Genomic DNA, 17266 nt, shown 5'->3' on the forward strand with positions numbered 1-17266 from the left:
TGCCCCCTGGAGGCCTCATCTCTATATCCAGAGAATATATTTTTTTGTTCATTTCTGCTATTTCTTTTTTTCTACTGTTTGTTGTTGCCAGGTCAATAATGCTTTCCTCAAATTTGGAACAGGAGTGGGAGATGGATTCTTTTTTATAAGAAAAGAATCTTAAACTTTTATCTAAAAGCTTTAGACAAATTATTTATATTGAGAATACAGACAGGGTTTCACTATGTTACCCAGGCTGGTCTTGAACTCCTGAACTCAAGGAACCCTCCCACCTCAGTCTCCCAAAGTGAGCCACTGCACCTGGCCGGGGATAGGAGATAGGTTCGGATTCTTTTTTTTTTTTTTTTTCCTTGTTAAGGCAGAGTCTCACTCTATCACCCAGGCTGCAGTGCAGTGGTGCAATCTTGGCTCACTGCAATCTCTGTCTCCTGGGTTCAAGCATTTCTCATGCCTCAGCCTCCCAGGTAGCTAGGACTACAGGCACACGCCACCATGCCTGGCTAATTTTTGTATTTTTAGTAGAGGCAGGGTTTCACCATGTTGGCCAGGCTGGTCTTGAACTCCTGACCTTAAGTGATCCACCTGCCTCGGCCTCCCAAAGTGCTGGGATTACCGGCGTGAGCCACCACACCTGGCTGATAGATTCTTTTTACTTCCTAACCTTATTTATCTCAACCTGGAATATGGAAAATGAAAGAGCTGACAGCAGTGGTATCATTTTCTCTACCCACCCAGGGGAGTCCCAACATGTGAAGATACAGCTCCAAATCCTTACCAGCCCCACACCACTGAGTTCTGTTCTTGGCTCTTAGCCTATGCTGTCATATGGCATTCTACTTCTTAGAGGGGTTATATATCAACTGGTATGAGATGTGTTTTGTGGAGCCAGGACAATAACTTTAGTATTAGACCACCCCTCTGCCACCCCAACTCCTCAGCTAGGTTATCAACTTCTTAAAGTTGGGAGTGTGGAGCTTCTTAGATTTCTGGATGCCCACTAAGTATTTTGCTTTACATACTGTAGGTGCTCAATAAAAATAATGTGGGTGACATTAGTGGCTAATCCCAAGAAAAACCCAAACCACAGTGACAGGAATAGGGGCCTCAAATGACCAAAAAATGAGGGACCAGACTAAACGTTGATGAGCAAACTGAACTTTAATTTGCTTACCTGAAAGGCTTGCTCTTCATTATTGGCATAGGCCACAGCTATTTACACAGAATCATTGTACAAGATTTACAGCAAGATGCTACACTAGGGAACAGACTAGGGAATAAAGCTCTGAAATCAAAGTGTAAGCAGAAATCTGAAGGTATGTGTACAAGGAAGGATAAGGGCCAAATCATGAGCGAGGCTGGTGAGGTAGACATGAGGGAGGAAGAGGAAACATCCAACCACTTGTGCTGCAGAGATATGAGGGAAGAGTCCACTGGCACATAGTATTAAAAATTATGTTTGGAGTTTGAAGGAGGAAAAATCTGCCATAAGCCACCTCTGTGAGAAAAAAGAAGGCAGTTAGAACCTTACAGACCAAACCTTATACCTCCCCTACCAAAAAGTAATTCTGCTGATTAAATCCCTGGATAGAGGAATAAGAAGGTTAAAAAAAGAGAGAGATGCATAGACACAGAACCTTAAATAGACTTAACAGACACAAAGTAAATACATTCAAGAGAGACACAGACAAAGACAGAGGAAAAGAACTGAAGCTCAGGCACATCTAGAAATTAGAGACATCCTATTAACTTCACGAGTCACCTTTCCTTACCTCACCTTCCCCAAAGCTCTTCCTCCACCCCTAAATCTCTGAATTTCTAACTTTAACCAAAGAGTAGAATTCAAATGAGGCTGGTACATGGGGGACGATCTAAGATTCCATCTCACCAATTCAGGTCCCCTCCTTATCCTGTACCAGAAGGTCAGGGCTTGAGTCGTAGCCAGGGATAGATTAGGGTGAGAATAGACAGGATGGAGGACACGAGGCCACAAAGCCCCACAATCCCAGGGCCACAGCGCCAGAGGCCTAGTTTGTCCAGTGGAATGAAGAGATCACAGGCATTTCTGACCACATCTAGCAGAAGTGGGGGATGACCTTTAAGGACTCGAGCCAGGAGCAGGACTTGCAGCCGAAGTTTCAGAGCCAGCTGGGGCAGACCTCCTCCTGGAGTCCCTGGTCCCCCAAGTCCCCCAGTTTCACTTCCTCCGGGGACTCCTCCTCCAGAACCTTTCAGTCGCCGGCTACAAGCTGAAGACTCTTGCTCCATCAGTAGGCGAATCTCATAAGCATCACGGCTCAAATTCATGATGAGGGAAAACAAATAGTACCTGATACACAGAGCAAAAGGGTCAGTAAAGGCATGGATACCTACTTAACATATCCAACATCACATTTTCACATTTTCTTTTCCTGTAGCACAAAGAGATTACACATTAGATCATCAGAAGTAAAGTGAATGCTATTACCCCTATCAGAAATGTCCTCCCTTGAGGACACTATGCTAAGCAAAATAAGCCAGACACAGAAAGACAAATACTGCATAATCTCACTTACAGGTGGAAGCTAAAATAAGGCCGGGCGTGGTGGCTCATGCCTGTAATCCCAGCACTTTGGGAGGCCGATGCAGGTGGATTACCTGAGGTCAGGAGTTTGAGACCAGCCTGGTCAACATGGCAAAACCCGGTCCCTAATAAAAATACAAAAACTGGCCAGGTGTGGTGGCCAGCGCCTGTAATCCCAGTTACTCGGGAGGCTGAGGCATGAGAATTGCTTGAACCCAGGAAGCAGAGGTTACAGTGAGCCAAGATCTCACCACTGCACTTCGGCCTGGGCAACAAAGAAAGATTCCGTATCGAAAAAAAAAGGGCTAACTCATAGAGACACAGAATAGAATGGGGGTTGCCAGGGGTTGGGGAGTGGGGGAAATGGGAAGATACTGGTCAAAGTGTACAAGTTCCAGTTACGCAAGATGAATAAGTTCTGGAGATCTAATGTACAACATTGTGACCACAGTTAACAATACTGTATTGTATACTTGAAATTTGCCAGGAGGGTAGATCTTAAGTGTTCTTACCATAAAAGAAAAAAGGTAGTTATGTGAGGTGATGGATATGTTAATTAGCTTGACTGTGGTGATCACGTCATAACATACATGTACAAACATCGAGCTATAACTCCTTAAATATATATAATTTATATTTGTCAATTATGTCCCAATAAAAATGAAGAAACAAAGTCCTCCCACCATTCTATAACTAGTACATTTTTATGTGCACCTTAAGATCCTGTTTTAAACTTCATGAGCATCATGAAATCTTCCAAGGTCAATCTCAAACTTCATTTTCCACTTGGCAACACACACACACACACACACACACACTCTCTCTCTCTCTCTCTCTCTCTCTCTACTTGACCTATAACAAGGCAAACTTGTTTTGAAAGGACAAATTTCAGTTGTTTCAGAGACTCAAACATATTAAAGGTGATCTAAATCCAATCCCTATTTCTTTAAAAAAAAAAAAAAAGTGGCCCAGAGGTTTAAGTAATTGCCAAATGTGTTAAATTATAAATTTCTTCAGTAAAAAAATCCATGTTTTTTATTTGCAATCCAATCTGACAATGGTGGTCTGTACTCAATAACTTCGTCTACCTTCAAAGTATATCCTGAATCCAACCACATCTCTCTATCACACCCCACCGCCATACTCTAAGCCACTAACATCTCTTATCTGGACTTCTGCTTTAGTGTTTTAACTGTTCTCACTGTGGCCATTCTTGTCCCACCCCCAACAATCTATTTTCATATAGTAGCTAGCATAAACATAAATCACATCATTACTTCCCTTCTTAAAACGCTCCATGGTTGGCCAGGCGCAGTGGCTCATGCCTATAATTCCAGCACTTTGGGAGGCCAAGGCAGGCGGACCATGAGGTCAGGAGTTCGAGACCAGCCTGACCAACATGGTGAAACCCTGTCTCTACCAAAAATACAAACATTAGCTGGGCATGGTGGCACGTGCCTGTAATCCCAGCTACTCAGGAGGCTGAGGCAGGAGAATTGCTTGAACCTGGGAGGTGGAGGTTGCAGTGAGCTGAGATTGCACCATTGCACTCCAGCCTGGGCAACAGAACAAGACTCCATCTCAAAAAAAAAAAAAAAGAAAAACAAATAAACAAACAAAAAAACACAGCTCGTCATGGTTTTCTTCCTATCACATTCATAATAAAATATAAATACCTTAGAGAGGCTTACAGGACTCAACATCTGGTCCCTACCCCTCTAACTTTACCTTGTATCATTCTTTCCTTCAATCATTATGCTCTAACCATGTTGGTTTCTTTATACATTTTAATTTCATCATGCTTGTTCTTGCCTTAGGACCTTTGCACTACCTATTCCCTCTACCTGGAATATTCTCCCTCCAAAATCCTCACATAGCTAGTTCTTTCTTGCTTTTCAGGTATGAGCTTAAATATCACCTCTTCGGAGAGGCCTTCCCTTCTCCCTAAATCTAAAGCACTGAATTAGTTACTCTCTACTCCATAACCCTGTTTTAATTTCCTGCATAACACTTGCCAGTATCTGATATTTTAATTTATTGTTTGTTTATGTTTATCTCATCCCATTACAAGGTAAGTTCCAGAGGAGCAGAGGCCTTGTTTGTCTTTAACCACTGTACCCCTGTATGTAGACTGATGCCTACCATACGGTAAGAGCTCAGTAAGTATCTGTTGGATGAAATGAATAAATATAACATATAGACTCCTTTAGGGAGTTGCTTTTCCATAGTGCTCCAGCCATGCCTCTGCTCCCACCCCTCATACATCATAAGCCATGTTATAGTTGTAAATCACTGAGAAAGATGAAGGGAAAAGCAAGGTTAATATAACGAAAAAGTACAATCATAGGAAAACAAAAAACAAATACAGATAGTATGTTAGGGAATTTTACTCCCACATTGTATTTCTCTCTACCTTCATTGTCAGCTACCTCCTTTGTCCAAGCCAACGTCATCTCTTGCTCATATTAGGGCATTTCCTCCTCTCTTGTCCCACTGCAATCCATTTTCTTTTCTTTTCTTTTTTTTTTTTTTTTTGAGATGGAGTCTTGCTTTTGTCACCTAGGCTGGAGTGCAATAGCACGATCACAGCTCACTGCAACCTCTGCCTCCCGGGTTCAAGCAAGTCTCCTGCATCAGCCTCCCGAGTAGCTGGGATTACAGGTGCCCGCCGCCACATCTGGGTAATTTTTGTAATTTTAGTACAGACGGGGTTTTGCCATGTTGGCCAGGCTGGTCTTGAACTCCTGACCTCGTGATCCCCCAACCTCGGCTTCCCAAAGTGCTGGGATTACAGGTGTGAGCCATTGCGCCTGGCCTGCAATCCATTTTCAACATCTCAGAAACAGATGTCCTTTAAACACAATTTGAATCATGTCATTTCCCTGCTCAGAATCCTTCAATAATGTTCCATTGTAGGATAAAATAAAACAAGCATTAACTAAAAGGCCCTGTATGAAAGGTCTGGTGCCTATCTACCTCTCAAATTTGAACTGATGGACTCAATACTGTCAATCACACTGGCTTTCTATTTCTCTAATTTCCTGAAGTCTTAGTTCAAAGCCTTACTTAGAATGTGCTATTTTCTCTGTTTGGAAATGTCTTTTCTGCTACTGTTGGCTTTGTCTAACTCCTCCTACCCAGACATCAGGTCTGAACTAAAATATTGCTTTCTCAAAGAGTTTTTTCCCGATTTTTCAATCTAAATTAGCTCCCCTTGGGATATTCTTTCATAATACCGCATACTTTCCCACAAATATATATGAGAAGTTATTCATTGTAGTATCTAATTCCCCCACTAAACTGGAAGTTTCATGGGAGCAGGCACATCGGCACATTACCTGTTTAGCTCTTTGCTTTATCCCCTGCCCCACAGTAAGCATCTAACAAATATTTTCGGAATGAATGAGTAAGCAGGTAGTGAGGGGGAATAACCTGTGGTATAGAAGCACAATTAAAGTGATATAATATCTTACCTTGCACAATATTAGTCATTCATTATGGAAGATCATCTGTCTTCCATCTCCCCCCATTTGATATTCTCCAATAGTTTAAGATCTAACTGAAGACTGGAAGCCAAGTGACTGATCAAGACTTGAGTGGAAAGATCCTAAGAGATCTTTCCCTCATATAAAACAAGCTATGCAATATACAGACTACCAAAAAAAAAAAAAAATCTTGAAGGAGAAAATGATATCAAACCTGAATGAACGCTGGGCCCACTTCTCCTGATCCACACGGGGAGCCAGTCCAGACTTTCCAGCCCACAGGACATTGTCACAGGCAAAGTACAAGGCTCGATTGAGGTGACTAACAGTGATGCAGAATCTCAGGACAACATCTGATAGGTGAACAGCTCTTTTGGCTGACTCAAGGGCATCTGCTGAGTTACCCAGGCGTAGAACTTGTGGAGATTAGAAAGGGAAAGCAAGGATTTGTAAGTAGAGAGGCAGATAGCAAGAAACAGAAACAGAGAAAGCAAGAAGGCAAAAGTTGAGCAATAATAATAACAATTTTTTTGAAGCGCAGAAACAGGCTGGACGCGGTGGCTCAAGCCTGTAATTTCAGCACTTTGGGAGGCCGAGGTGGCTGCATCATCTGAGGTCAGGAGTTTGAGACCAGCCTGGCCAACATGGTGAAACCCCATCTCCACTAAAAATACAAAAATTAGCCCGGCATGGTGGTGGGCACCTGTAGTCCCAGCTGCTCAGGAGGCTGAGACAGGAGAATTGCCTGAACCTGGAGGCAGACGTTGCAGTGAGCCGAGATTGGGCCACTGCACTCCAACCTGGACGAGAGACTCTGTCTCAAAAAAAATAAAAGATAAAGAGCAGAAACACTTCATTTTTCAATTTCAAATTTAATTTTTGTGCCAGTTTAGTTTTCTCAAACTTGCCCCATTCTCTCCAGTCCTCCTAATTACTTCCGTACCCCTGCTCTCTTATCTCAACTTGACGCATGCAGAGGGTAAGTGCAGAGCCAAATGAGAAAGAACAGGCAGAGAGGGTACAGGAAGGAGGGACCAAGGAAGGAGAGCTGGGGATGGAGGAAGGGTTGGGGGATAAAAGGAAAGACAGAGTTACTTACGCTTTCTTCCAAGGCTCAGGTGGCCCTCCAGCTGTCGAATCTGTTTCTGTAACTCAGGACTGGCTCCATGCCTTTGCAGCGCATGGCCAAGAAGAGAGCAAGCATACTGGGCGGCCCTAGAGGAGAGGGCAGGCAAGGTAAGGTGGAGACCTCCCTTACCTTCCGCTCAAAATTATCCTCCAAAAGGCACAGACTTCCCCCTTTCCCAGTTTGAGACCACTCCCCTTCCTCCTCCATGTCCATATCTCACCATTTCTCCAGGTCAGAGGAAGGAAAAGGCATAAGGAGAAAAAAGAGTCTAGAAAGGGGTGGGGAGCACTATTGAATGCTGAGCAAATAAGAGATTTGACAATGATGAGGCCTGAAGGGGCCAGTGCAGGGCGCAGGGGTCCATCACAAGCACATCAGCGTGAGCATGTATGTGATCGATGAGGGGAGGCAGACAGTTGGAAGGCATTTTATTCCTCAGAATAGGTGAACTAAGAGATTTCAAGGCCCTCTAGCTGAATGGAGACCAAACGCCAGGATGGACGCAGAGGAGTTCCCGAATGACAGCACGGTGTGGGGACATGGAAACTGGGAGTGCCTCCTCAGCTCTGGGGGCAGAGTCCAGGGCTATCCACCGTGGGGTGAATGCTCCTCATTCCATCACCGCTCAGTGAGAACACTGTCGGTCTTATGTGGACACAGCAACCCTGAGTGGCCTCCCCGCTGACCCACTCATGCCTCAGTTTCCCCATCTCTTCCGCGAGCGGAAAGGAATCATCTCCTCAACAGCGGCTCAAATCTGCACCTCACGGTCCGTTCGGGCCCCCGTAGCCAGAGTTGACCCTTCTTGACCCCCCTATAGCCTGAACTGACTTCGCCTCACTAGAGTCTTCCTCTGCCCATCCCTCCCCCGCCCCACCCCCATTCCTATTCGGGCCGCACCTACATAGCCGCTCCCGGGCTTGGCTCTGAGCACTGAAGCGGACCCAGGCGTCCATGACAGCGGTAGCCCAGGCTCCGCGGCCCCGCTCCCGCCCCACTTCCCGCCCCTAGTCACGCCTCCTGCGGGACCCAACGGTGCCTCGCGAGGGACAAACAATATCAGAAAAGAAAGCGAGTGGAGCTGGCCCTCGAAGCGGAATTTCAGGACGCGAAACGCGTGTCTTTTGAGCCTACATCTGCGTATTATTGTGTGTGTCTCTGTCCCAGGGTCTCCTTATCAGACGATCACCACTCCCTAGCACGCCTCCAGCGGCACATTCTTCTTTAAATATTCAGGACCAAGGGCGGGGCCTGCAGGGGTCGGGGCGGGGCGAGAAAGCGCCGCAGTGAACTCCACGCCTTGGAGGCCGGAATAGGTGTGCGCCCGGCAGAACATCCCAAATACACATGCACTCAGGCTCCGTACTAATCCAGGGCTGTAAGGGCTAAAGAGGTTTAGGGCAGTAGAGACCCGAAGCCCAGGCTGGTCTTTCCAAGGAAAAAGGAGCGTGTCTGATACCAGATCTTCGTTCCCTGCAGAACCTTGACGGTTGGACAAGTGACCTCCTCCAGAACAGACGGAGAGTCTCCAGAAGCAGAGGCTTTAGTGAACGAAATTCGCAATAATCAGCTCCAGAACCTGAAAAGGTGGGCGAAGAATCAGTGGCCAAAGCTAAGCGCTCATACCCACACTGCCTCGTCCTCAGTTTCTCTCCAGGCCACCATGTCTGCAGGCAACGGCACCCCTTGGGGGTCAGCAGCGGGGGAGGAGGCCTGGGCTGCATCGGGAGTGGCGGTGGAGGGCTCAGAGCTGCCCACCTTCTCGGCAGCAGCCAAGGTCCGAGTGGGAGTGACCATTGTGCTGTTTGTTTCTTCGGCTGCAGGGAACCTGGCCGTCCTGTGGTCAATGACACGGCCGCAACCCAGCCAGCTCCGCCCCTCTCCGGTCAGGACACTCTTCGCCCATTTAGCAGCTGCCGACTTACTAGTCACTCTAGTCACTTTTGTGGTTATGCCCCTAGATGCCACCTGGAATATCACTGTTCAATGGCTGGCCGGGGACATCGCATGTCGGACACTCATGTTCCTGAAACTAATGGCCATGTATTCTGCAGCTTTCCTGCCTGTGGTCAGTGGACTGGACCGCCAGGCAGCAGTACTCAACCCGCTTGGATCCCGTTCAGGTGTAAGGAAACTTCTGGGGGCAGCCTGGGGACTTAGTTTCCTGCTTGCCTTGCCCCAGGTGAGTGACCTAGGACTCAGGACCGGGCAGGACAGGGATTGGGTCTGTAGCATGAGTTAAAGGGTGCGCTTGGGGGCCATTAGCCATTAATTCTCGGGGAGTAAGCCCCTGCCTTTTTTTTTTTTTTTTTTTTGCCGGCTCACTGCAACCTCCGCCTCCCGGGTTCAAGCAAGTCTTCTGCCTCAGCCTCCCGAGAAGCTACAGGCGCCCGCTACCACGCCCGGCTAATTTTTGTATTTTTAGTAGAGGCGAGGTTTCACCATGTTGGCCAGGTGATCGCCATCTCTTGACCTCGTGATCCGCCCGCCTCAGCCTCCCAAAGTGCTGAGATTACAGGCGTGAGGCACCCTGCCTGGCTACCTCTGCTCTCTTCTGTAAGATTATTTGCATGTTAATTTACATCTGTTAAGAGCCTGCCTTTTATAAACAGTATCCTCTATTTGTGCCTCTTGCATTAGATCTGTTTTACTACACTTGGCTTCTGCATCTTTGCATCCTCCCAATCTCACCTCCTTCAGATTGGGGCAGGGAAGAAAAACAGAAAAACATACATGGGGGTCTATGAAGAGAGTGAAGTCAGTGGTTTGGGTAAAACTTTGTGGTACACTCATTTATCCATTCAAAAAGTAATATGCATCTTCAGGGCCACTCAAATTTTGCTAAGGATAGGGCAGCAAAATTCTGCCTTCAGGAAATGTATTGACTAGTGCAGGAAACAAAGAAATTAGGCACTTACAATATAGTGTATTCAAAAGTGTTATGCTAAAGGAGCTAAAGAAGACAATGGGGGTGGGGAGCAGAGAGGGGTGTCTGACACAGCTGTGCAGTCAGGAACAGCTTTCCAGATGTTAACGTTTGATTCTTCACAGATAGGTGTTAGACCAATTAAAATAGGAGAAATGCTAGGGAAGATGGAGGATAGAGGATCTCAATGCCAATGCTGCTAAAGCTGAGGACTAGTTAATGGTGAGTAATGAGCTGAGAGGGGAAGAGCCAGCCAGATCACAAATAATAAAATTGTACTTTATCCTGAGTGCAGTGGAGAGACACTAAAGTAAAGAGAGTGACATAACCAAATTTGTGTTTTTTACTGACTTTATTGTCGAATGAGTGTTAAAATTGGAAAGAGGCGAGCATCTGAACCTGAGTACTAGGTTAATCAAATCTCAAAGCAAATCCAATACTGAAAAGGAACTAGAAATCTAGGTGGGGAAAAAAGCTAAATACAAAGCAATTCCTTCAAGGCAAACACCACTATCACTATCATGGGGTTGGGGGGCAGGATAGAGCAGCATCTCTGAGACTGTAGGATTAGAATTATGTCTAGAAGGAGGCCAAGAAGGGTCTAGGATTTGTTTCTGGAATGATAATATATTATACTGATTTAAGATTTGATCCTTACTTACATCCTCAATTATTAGAAATATAACTACTAGAAGTTAGTCTGACTATACTCCTAAGAACAAAGAAAGGCCTGGTGGCTCAAGCCTGTAATCCCAGCATTTTGGAAGGCCAAGGCGGGTGGATCACTTAAGGTCAGGAGTTCAAGGCCAACCTGGCCAACATGATGAAACCCCATCTTTACTAAAAATACAAAAATTAGCCCGGTGTAGTGGTGAGCACCTGTAATCTCAACTATTCAGGAGGCTGAGGCACGAGAATTTCTTGAACCTGGGAGGTGGAGGCTGCAGTGAGCCAAGACTGCACTGCACTCTGGCGTGGGCGACAGAGCCAGACTCTGTCAGGGGGGATAAAAAGAGAAAAATAATACTTCTAATATGTTGCAAACAAGACCTTTACCAATCCAAGTGTTAAAAAGAAGCCTGTTGCTACAGTGCCATTTACAATTAGGTTTGTTTACATAAAGCAAATTTTACATGTGGACTGGGAATTAGAAGACTTTTTGTTTCAGTTTGCCTGTTTTACTTTGTTTTTTTTCTGAGTCTCGGGCTCTACTGCTAACTAGCTATATGATTTTGGCTAAGGCACTTGAAATCCATGGGCCACAAGATGATGCAATGGGAAATGAATTTCATCCTTTCTTATAGCCTGACAATCTGACAATATTTGCAATCTCTATTTGTTTCAATGGCAAACTGATTGTGACACGCATGATACTTGTGCAAAAGGTGAAATTTTTTGGTTCCAAATTAGTATCCTTGTGGGTAAATTCTGCCTTGCCCATATGCTGTAATTGTAGTTAAAATATTAGTGTTAATAAAATAAAAAATTTAATGTCACGTTAGTGTGGTAAGGGCTTAGGAGTCCTTAGGGATACTATTGGGGTGGTTAGAAAATTACTTATTTTTGTAGGCTTTGACTTTTTTTTTTTTTTTTGGAGAGAGTCTCGCTCTGTCACCCAGGCTGGAGTACAATGGCACAATCTCAGCTCACTGCAAGCTCCGCCTCGTGGGTTCACGCCATTCTCCTGCCTCAGCCTCCTGGAGTTCCCCAGTAGCTAGGATGACAGGCGCCTGCCACCACGCCCGGCTAATTTTTTGTATCTTTAGTACAGACAGGGTTTCACCGTATTAGCCAGGATGGTCTCGATCTCCTGACCTTGTGATCAGCCCGCCTCAGCCTCCCAAAGTGCTGGGATTACAGGCATGAGCCACCGCGCCCAGCCAGCTTTGACTATTTTTATACTCCTCACGATTCTCACGTACTTCTTAGGCATAGCACAAAAACAAAAACAAATTATAAATATATGAATGCAAGAGATGGGAAGAGGAAAGAACATTTTCCAACTAGCTCAGAGTAGCCTGATCGTAACTCCAAACAGTTCTCAAAATTCTGTCTTATGCTGAAACTATTCATCTTTCCTAAATGTCCCTCATGTCTGCTAAAATCACTGTCCCAAATGCCTTGTATCTAGGAATCTGATACCTACTGAGCTTACCTTTTATCAAATTAATAGTGACAATCTGCATTACTGGAACCCAGGCACTTTAACCTTGTAGTTCTAAACGGAAATAGTTTTTACTGATTCAGTTGGAAAACCCAGCAATTTAACAAAAAGGGGGAGGGGCAGCCCAACAGCATTTGGAAAATGTTAAATTTTATTATTTAACATTCTTTACCATTATAGTTACTGCACATAAGACTATTACTACTAAAGGTCACTTCAGAGTCACTGCAAAATGGCCTGGAATTTTGGCAGCACCCATTTTACACAGTTTTTCTTTTTCCACAAAATAACAGACATACCAGGAAAATCATTTCAGCTAAAAATATGAGTGAGGTGGTAGAAATATCATCCCTTATAAAGCGCAGTGTTAGAATAGTACTTGAGAAGGTGGGATTGTTTTAAGTTCTGAGATTTAACAAACTCACTGCTCAGCATCATATTCAAGCCTAAAAGGAAGACAGGATTTTCAAGACATATTTCCAACCTCTTTAACATGGCACCATGGATGAACTGTTTTTCAGCACTGTGCTGCTTCACTTGGAATTAAGGATGAATTGGGAGGAGACAGTATGACATAGGTGGGTAGGCTGAGTGGTGAGGGGAACCAGTTCTAATAGTCCTGAACTCCACTCCAGCTGTTCCTGTTCCATACCGTCCACCGAGCTGGCCCAGTCCCTTTCACTCAGTGTGTCACCAAAGGCAGCTTCAAGGCTCGATGGCAAGAGACCACCTATAACCTCCTCACCTTCTGCTGCCTCTTTCTGCTGCCACTGACTGCCATGGCCATCTGCTATAGCCGCATTGTCCTCAGTGTGTCCAGCCCTCAGACAAGGAAGGGGAGTCATGGTGAGACTCCAATTCCCAGGCCTTAATCCTTAACCCTAGATCTGTTGCCTCTAGCATCATTTATCTACCTACCTAATAGCTATCTACCAGTCACTCAACTGTGGTGAGATCCTAACCATATGTCTAGCACCTGATGCTAATTTTGTTGAATCCTTTCAATTATAAACAGCTGAGTTAGCTAGACAAGGACTAGGGAGGCAATCAGTATTATTTATTCTTGAACACCATCAAGTCTTAAAGTAGACTGGGTGGCTTCACATTTCTATCATAATCCCTGGGGATAAGAGATCATATAGTCCTAGGTTGGGAAGGGGAAAAGGGTTTGCAGCATTCTCCTCCTTGTAGGAGGCAAGCTCTGTGTCACTAGCTATGCCCCTCCATCAGTTCACCCTATACTCAGTTCAGAAGCTTAGACTCTGAATTACAGTATGTTTTCTAAATTCCTAGCCCCTGCTGGTGAATTTGCCCTCTGCCGCTCCTTTGACAATCGTCCCCATGTTCGTCTCCGGGCCCTGAGACTGGCCCTGTTTATCTTGCTGACCTTCATCCTCTGCTGGACACCTTATTACCTACTGGGTCTGTGGTACTGGTTCTCCCCCACCATGCTAACTGAAGTCCCTCCCAGCCTGAGCCACATCCTTTTCCTTTTTGGCCTCCTCAATGCTCCTTTGGATCCTCTCCTCTATGGGGCCTTCACCCTTGGCTGCCGAAGAGGGCACCAAGAGCTTAGTATAGACTCTTCTAAAGAAGGGTCTGGGAGAATGCTCCAACAGGAGATTCATGCCCTTAGACAGCAGGAAGTACAAAAAACTGTGACATCAAGAAGTGCAGGAGAAACAAAAGACATTTCTATAACATCTATCTGATCCTAACAGAGTATATAGGAACAAAATAATAAGTCTTTAATGCCATAAGATCTTAACATCTCACTTCTACTCCTGCTCTCCTAGTTCCCCCAAAAAAGAAATACTGACCAGTGTCTACTTTAAACCCTACCTGAAACTTGAGACTGTATCTAGTATAGAAATTCACATAACCAACCCAGGCAACACAGCAAGACCCCATCTCTACAAAAATATTAAAAATTTAGCCGGGCATGCTGGCATGTGCCTGTAATCCCAACTACTAGGGAGGGTGAGGCAGAAGGATGGCTTGAGCCCAGGAGTTTGAAGCTGCAGTGAGCTATGATCACGCAGCTGCACTCCAGCCTGGGGAACACAGCAAGACTCTATCTCAAAAAAAAAAGAAATAGAGTTCAGTCCCTAGAATTATCTTCACAATGATCCATACAGCCTTACTATGCTTTAGAACTTTCAATTTTACGATAGGAAAGTAATATTAAATGTAGAAAACAAAAATGGAACATTTATTCGCAACTCAAATAGTATGCATATAGGGTAAGAGATTAAATATAAACACAGCAAGTTCCACCCCAGTCCTATTTGTCCAAGGCTGCATGGTCAAATGGAATCTTGAAGAGAACACCTGGACAACAGAGGACCTGTCAGCGACGTCTCCGGTCTGGACTTCTGCTGCGTCTTCGGCCTCCTCTAGGGAAAAAGAAGCAGGGAGAAGAGTCCATCAGACATAATACTACGTCCTCATTCTGTTTTGTTCATATTCCCTTCACCCAGTGTTTGCCCTCTTCATTTTACCTCCTCTTGCCTTTTGGTGGACCCCGAACAAAACACCAGTCAACGCTGATGGGCTGTCCCATCAAATCCTGGCCATTGAGTCCCTCCATAGCAGCCTGGGCCTCCTTGTATGTTTCATACTCAACTAGAGTATACCCCTGGGGAAAGTAAAAAGACAGATATGAAAACCCTCCTATTTCCCCAAGCATCACTGAGTATCTTTTTCCTCAAATCTAAACTCAGAAAAATCTATAAAATTTAAGCAATGAATGTACATCATATATCTCTGTATATATACAACATGTCTGTCTCTTTGGCGTGTCTGACAAAACATATCCATGTTTTAAATGTCATTTTATTTAATAAAATGACATCCAATGTCATTTTATTTTAACTTTGCTCTTGGCCAACCACAGCAAACACAGAACTACCAATGCTGTCTAAGGGTTATGAAAGAAAGGAGGCAATAAAGTGTCACTTAGGATACCTTCAGATATCCTGTTCGCCTGTCGAGGTTGAGGTGAATGTTTTTAATTTCCCCATATTCTGCGAATTTGTCGTGTATGTCTTCTTCAGTGGCTTCCTCATGGACTCCAGTGACAAAAAGAATCCAGCCTTCAACAGCTGTTGGGGGACGGGGGGAAGTTGTACGAGTACATGAGAGAAACGCTTCAAGCAGGCTCACGGGAGTAGAGTGAGTGTGGACTCAGATTGTTTAAGCTATCTCTGAACCCACTCCTACTGCTTAACTATTTTATCGCTTTCTAACTACTACCACAGGCACGGATACCTCACAGGTTCCATTATTACTCACAGCGTTGTGGTCCGGGTTCATCGCCATCCTGCTCCACGCTGTCATAATCCTCACGCATCCGCGCTCGGGACCCCTCTTCTATAAGGGACACACACGAGATCACCGAAAACTCCCCCTTTCTCCCATTGTTCCTATGAGTTGGGTGGGGACTCCAAAACCTGGGGCTCCTGCCCTACTAGGCCACTCTACCCCATTCTCCCCACACTCACCGGAGCCAAAGCCGCGACCCTTCCGTTTCTTCGCTTTTTCTTTCAGTTTGTGAATGCTCTCTGGAGCCCCAGAAGATAAAAGAGTAAGTAACCATGACAGTCATTTGTAACGATCGTTTCTTTCCCAAGACACTGTCTGCAAGCCGACCCAAACCGCCTCCAGTCTCAGTGCCTTCCCGGTCACGCCCTCCCTTCTCCCAAAGGGGGCGGAATCTCTAATCCATCCAAGACCCGGTTCCCCGATTCCCATCCTCACGACCCGGGAGAAAAGAGAGTAAATTTTCCTATTATAGCCTTCTCTCACACCTTCCCCGCTACGCCCGGCCGCCTCCACTGTCCTCACCGTCCCCATCCTCATCCATGGCGAAATCTTCGCCCCCGGCCTCGTGAAGATCTAGCACGTCCGCCATCTCGCCTTCGATCGAGATCTCCTCTGTGCCGCTCAGACACTAGGTACCTCGGGAAACTGTCGCAGAGGGGAAAGGTCGCCGGTCAAGCTGACCAATCAAAGGCTAACTCTAAATCCCTCCCTCTGCACGGTAAAAATACGCAAATTGGGGCGGGCCTAGTTCGGAAAGATGCCGGAAGTGTTTCTGTGGCCATCTTGAGCAGGTCGCGAGCTAAATGCTGCCATGTTGGGAGGTGCAGACTACAGGGGTCAGTGGATTCCTCTTAACCGCGGCAGCTGCTGAGAGATACTGTACTATTAACAGTGAGGCCCGGCGTAATTTCCTTATTAGAGGGCTTCTTTATGTCTCTTCATCCCAAACTGGGAAATGGTCACTGAAGACACCTTTTTCTATCAAAAATCCCAGGCCCGTACCCTGTTCCGAGGCAAGGTGATATATGATAGGAACGTCTTTAAAAAATAGTTTGATCAGCAATACGGGCATAAAGAGCTGCTTCTGGAACGTACTGCAGCACCTAATTTCTCTTCAGGAAACTAACAGACCTGGTTGCAATATGATTGGTGAGACCGATATCAATTTTTTTTTTTTTTTTTTTTAAGATAAAACTCCCTGCCTGTAATCCCAGCTACTCGGGAGGCTGAGGCAGGAGAATCGCTTGAACCCGAGACGGAGGTTGATTATGTGGGCGTGGTGGAGTGCGCCTGTAATCCCAGCTACTCGGGAGGCTGAGGCCGGAGAATCACTTGAACCCGGGAGATGGAGGTTGCAGCGAGCCGAGATCTTGCCACTGCACTCCAGTCTGGGGGACAAGAGCGAGAATCCGTCTCAAAAAAAAAAAAAAGTGAAAAAGAATAAAACGAAAAATAAAATTTCAAAGCGATTAGGAGACACTAATTTATTCTCCACGTAGGTAGTGTGATCATTTTAAAAATCAGTTGGTTACATATCTACTAAAAACCATTTTTTCCCGGCCGGGCGCGGTGGCTCAAGCCTGTAATCCCAGCACTTTCGGAGGCCGAGGCGGGTGGATCACGAGGTCAGGAGATCGAGACCATCCTGGCTAACATGGTGAAACCCCGTCTCTACTAA

The 17266-nt window shown here is 45.5% G+C and overlaps 3 protein-coding genes and 1 pseudogene across 12 annotated transcripts in view; 1 reads left to right on the top strand and 3 right to left on the bottom strand.

The window, feature by feature from the left end:
• Positions 1-17266, bottom strand: part of LOC105550294 — a 931651-nt pseudogene that overhangs the window by 489550 nt on the left and 424835 nt on the right. The gene's annotated exons all lie outside the window — the stretch shown is intronic.
• On the bottom strand, positions 1139-8374 carry PEX11B (peroxisomal biogenesis factor 11 beta). 5 transcript variants are annotated; one of them, XM_011995170.1, is made up of 5 exons: positions 8075-8374; positions 7145-7260; positions 6260-6461; positions 1886-2326; positions 1139-1495 (listed from the first exon to the last, which is right to left on the bottom strand). In XM_011995170.1, the coding sequence occupies exons 1-4, from the start codon at positions 8128-8130 to the stop codon at positions 1921-1923; spliced, it is 780 nt and encodes a 259-aa protein (XP_011850560.1). In that variant the 5' UTR covers positions 8131-8374; the 3' UTR covers positions 1139-1495; positions 1886-1920. The 5 variants fall into 5 exon arrangements, with proteins under 5 accessions (XP_011850560.1, XP_011850563.1, XP_011850559.1 ...); XM_011995173.1 differs by having other exon boundaries at positions 1140-2326; positions 8079-8374; XM_011995169.1 differs by having other exon boundaries at positions 1140-2326.
• On the top strand, positions 8463-14083 carry LOC105550280 (gonadotropin-releasing hormone II receptor). The gene is made up of 3 exons (XM_011995168.1): positions 8463-9356; positions 12900-13110; positions 13558-14083. The coding sequence occupies exons 1-3, from the start codon at positions 8838-8840 to the stop codon at positions 13974-13976; spliced, it is 1149 nt and encodes a 382-aa protein (XP_011850558.1). The 5' UTR covers positions 8463-8837; the 3' UTR covers positions 13977-14083.
• RBM8A (RNA binding motif protein 8A) lies at positions 10439-16287 on the bottom strand. 5 transcript variants are annotated; one of them, XM_011995166.1, is made up of 7 exons: positions 16111-16287; positions 15768-15827; positions 15559-15636; positions 15232-15368; positions 14766-14902; positions 14612-14660; positions 10439-10714 (listed from the first exon to the last, which is right to left on the bottom strand). In XM_011995166.1, the coding sequence occupies exons 1-6, from the start codon at positions 16175-16177 to the stop codon at positions 14615-14617; spliced, it is 525 nt and encodes a 174-aa protein (XP_011850556.1). In that variant the 5' UTR covers positions 16178-16287; the 3' UTR covers positions 10439-10714; positions 14612-14614. The 5 variants fall into 5 exon arrangements, with proteins under 5 accessions (XP_011850556.1, XP_011850553.1, XP_011850555.1 ...); XM_011995163.1 differs by lacking the exon at positions 10439-10714 and having other exon boundaries at positions 12394-14660; positions 14776-14902; XM_011995165.1 differs by lacking the exon at positions 10439-10714 and having other exon boundaries at positions 12394-14660.

The sequence above is a fragment of the Mandrillus leucophaeus genome, unplaced genomic scaffold (assembly GCF_000951045.1).
Source record: "Mandrillus leucophaeus isolate KB7577 unplaced genomic scaffold, Mleu.le_1.0 Scaffold475, whole genome shotgun sequence".
Classification (NCBI taxonomy): domain Eukaryota; kingdom Metazoa; phylum Chordata; class Mammalia; order Primates; family Cercopithecidae; genus Mandrillus; species Mandrillus leucophaeus.

Bases quoted from the DNA above. Each gene is read 5' to 3' on its own strand.
- LOC105550280 (XM_011995168.1), top strand. From the start codon at position 8,838: ATGTCTGCAGGCAACGGCACCCCTTGGGGGTCAGCAGCGGGGGAGGAG. The intron at 9,357-12,899 runs GTGAGTGACCTA...ACTCCACTCCAG, and splicing joins TCCTGCTTGCCTTGCCCCAG to CTGTTCCTGTTCCATACCGT. The intron at 13,111-13,557 runs GTGAGACTCCAA...CTAAATTCCTAG, and splicing joins GACAAGGAAGGGGAGTCATG to CCCCTGCTGGTGAATTTGCC.
- PEX11B (XM_011995170.1), bottom strand. From the start codon at position 8,130: ATGGACGCCTGGGTCCGCTTCAGTGCTCAGAGCCAAGCCCGGGAGCGG. The intron at 7,261-8,074 runs GTGCGGCCCGAA...CCTCTCCTCTAG, and splicing joins GCCCGGGAGCGGCTATGTAG to GGCCGCCCAGTATGCTTGCT. The intron at 2,327-6,259 runs GTTTGATATCAT...TCTGTGTATCAG, and splicing joins TGGGCCCAGCGTTCATTCAG to GTACTATTTGTTTTCCCTCA.
- RBM8A (XM_011995163.1), bottom strand. From the start codon at position 16,177: ATGGCGGACGTGCTAGATCTTCACGAGGCCGGGGGCGAAGATTTCGCC. The intron at 15,637-15,767 runs GTGAGTGTGGGG...TGTCCCTTATAG, and splicing joins GGGTCGCGGCTTTGGCTCCG to AAGAGGGGTCCCGAGCGCGG. The intron at 14,661-14,775 runs GCAAGAGGAGGT...CTTTTTCCCTAG, and splicing joins TGTTCGGGGTCCACCAAAAG to AGGAGGCCGAAGACGCAGCA.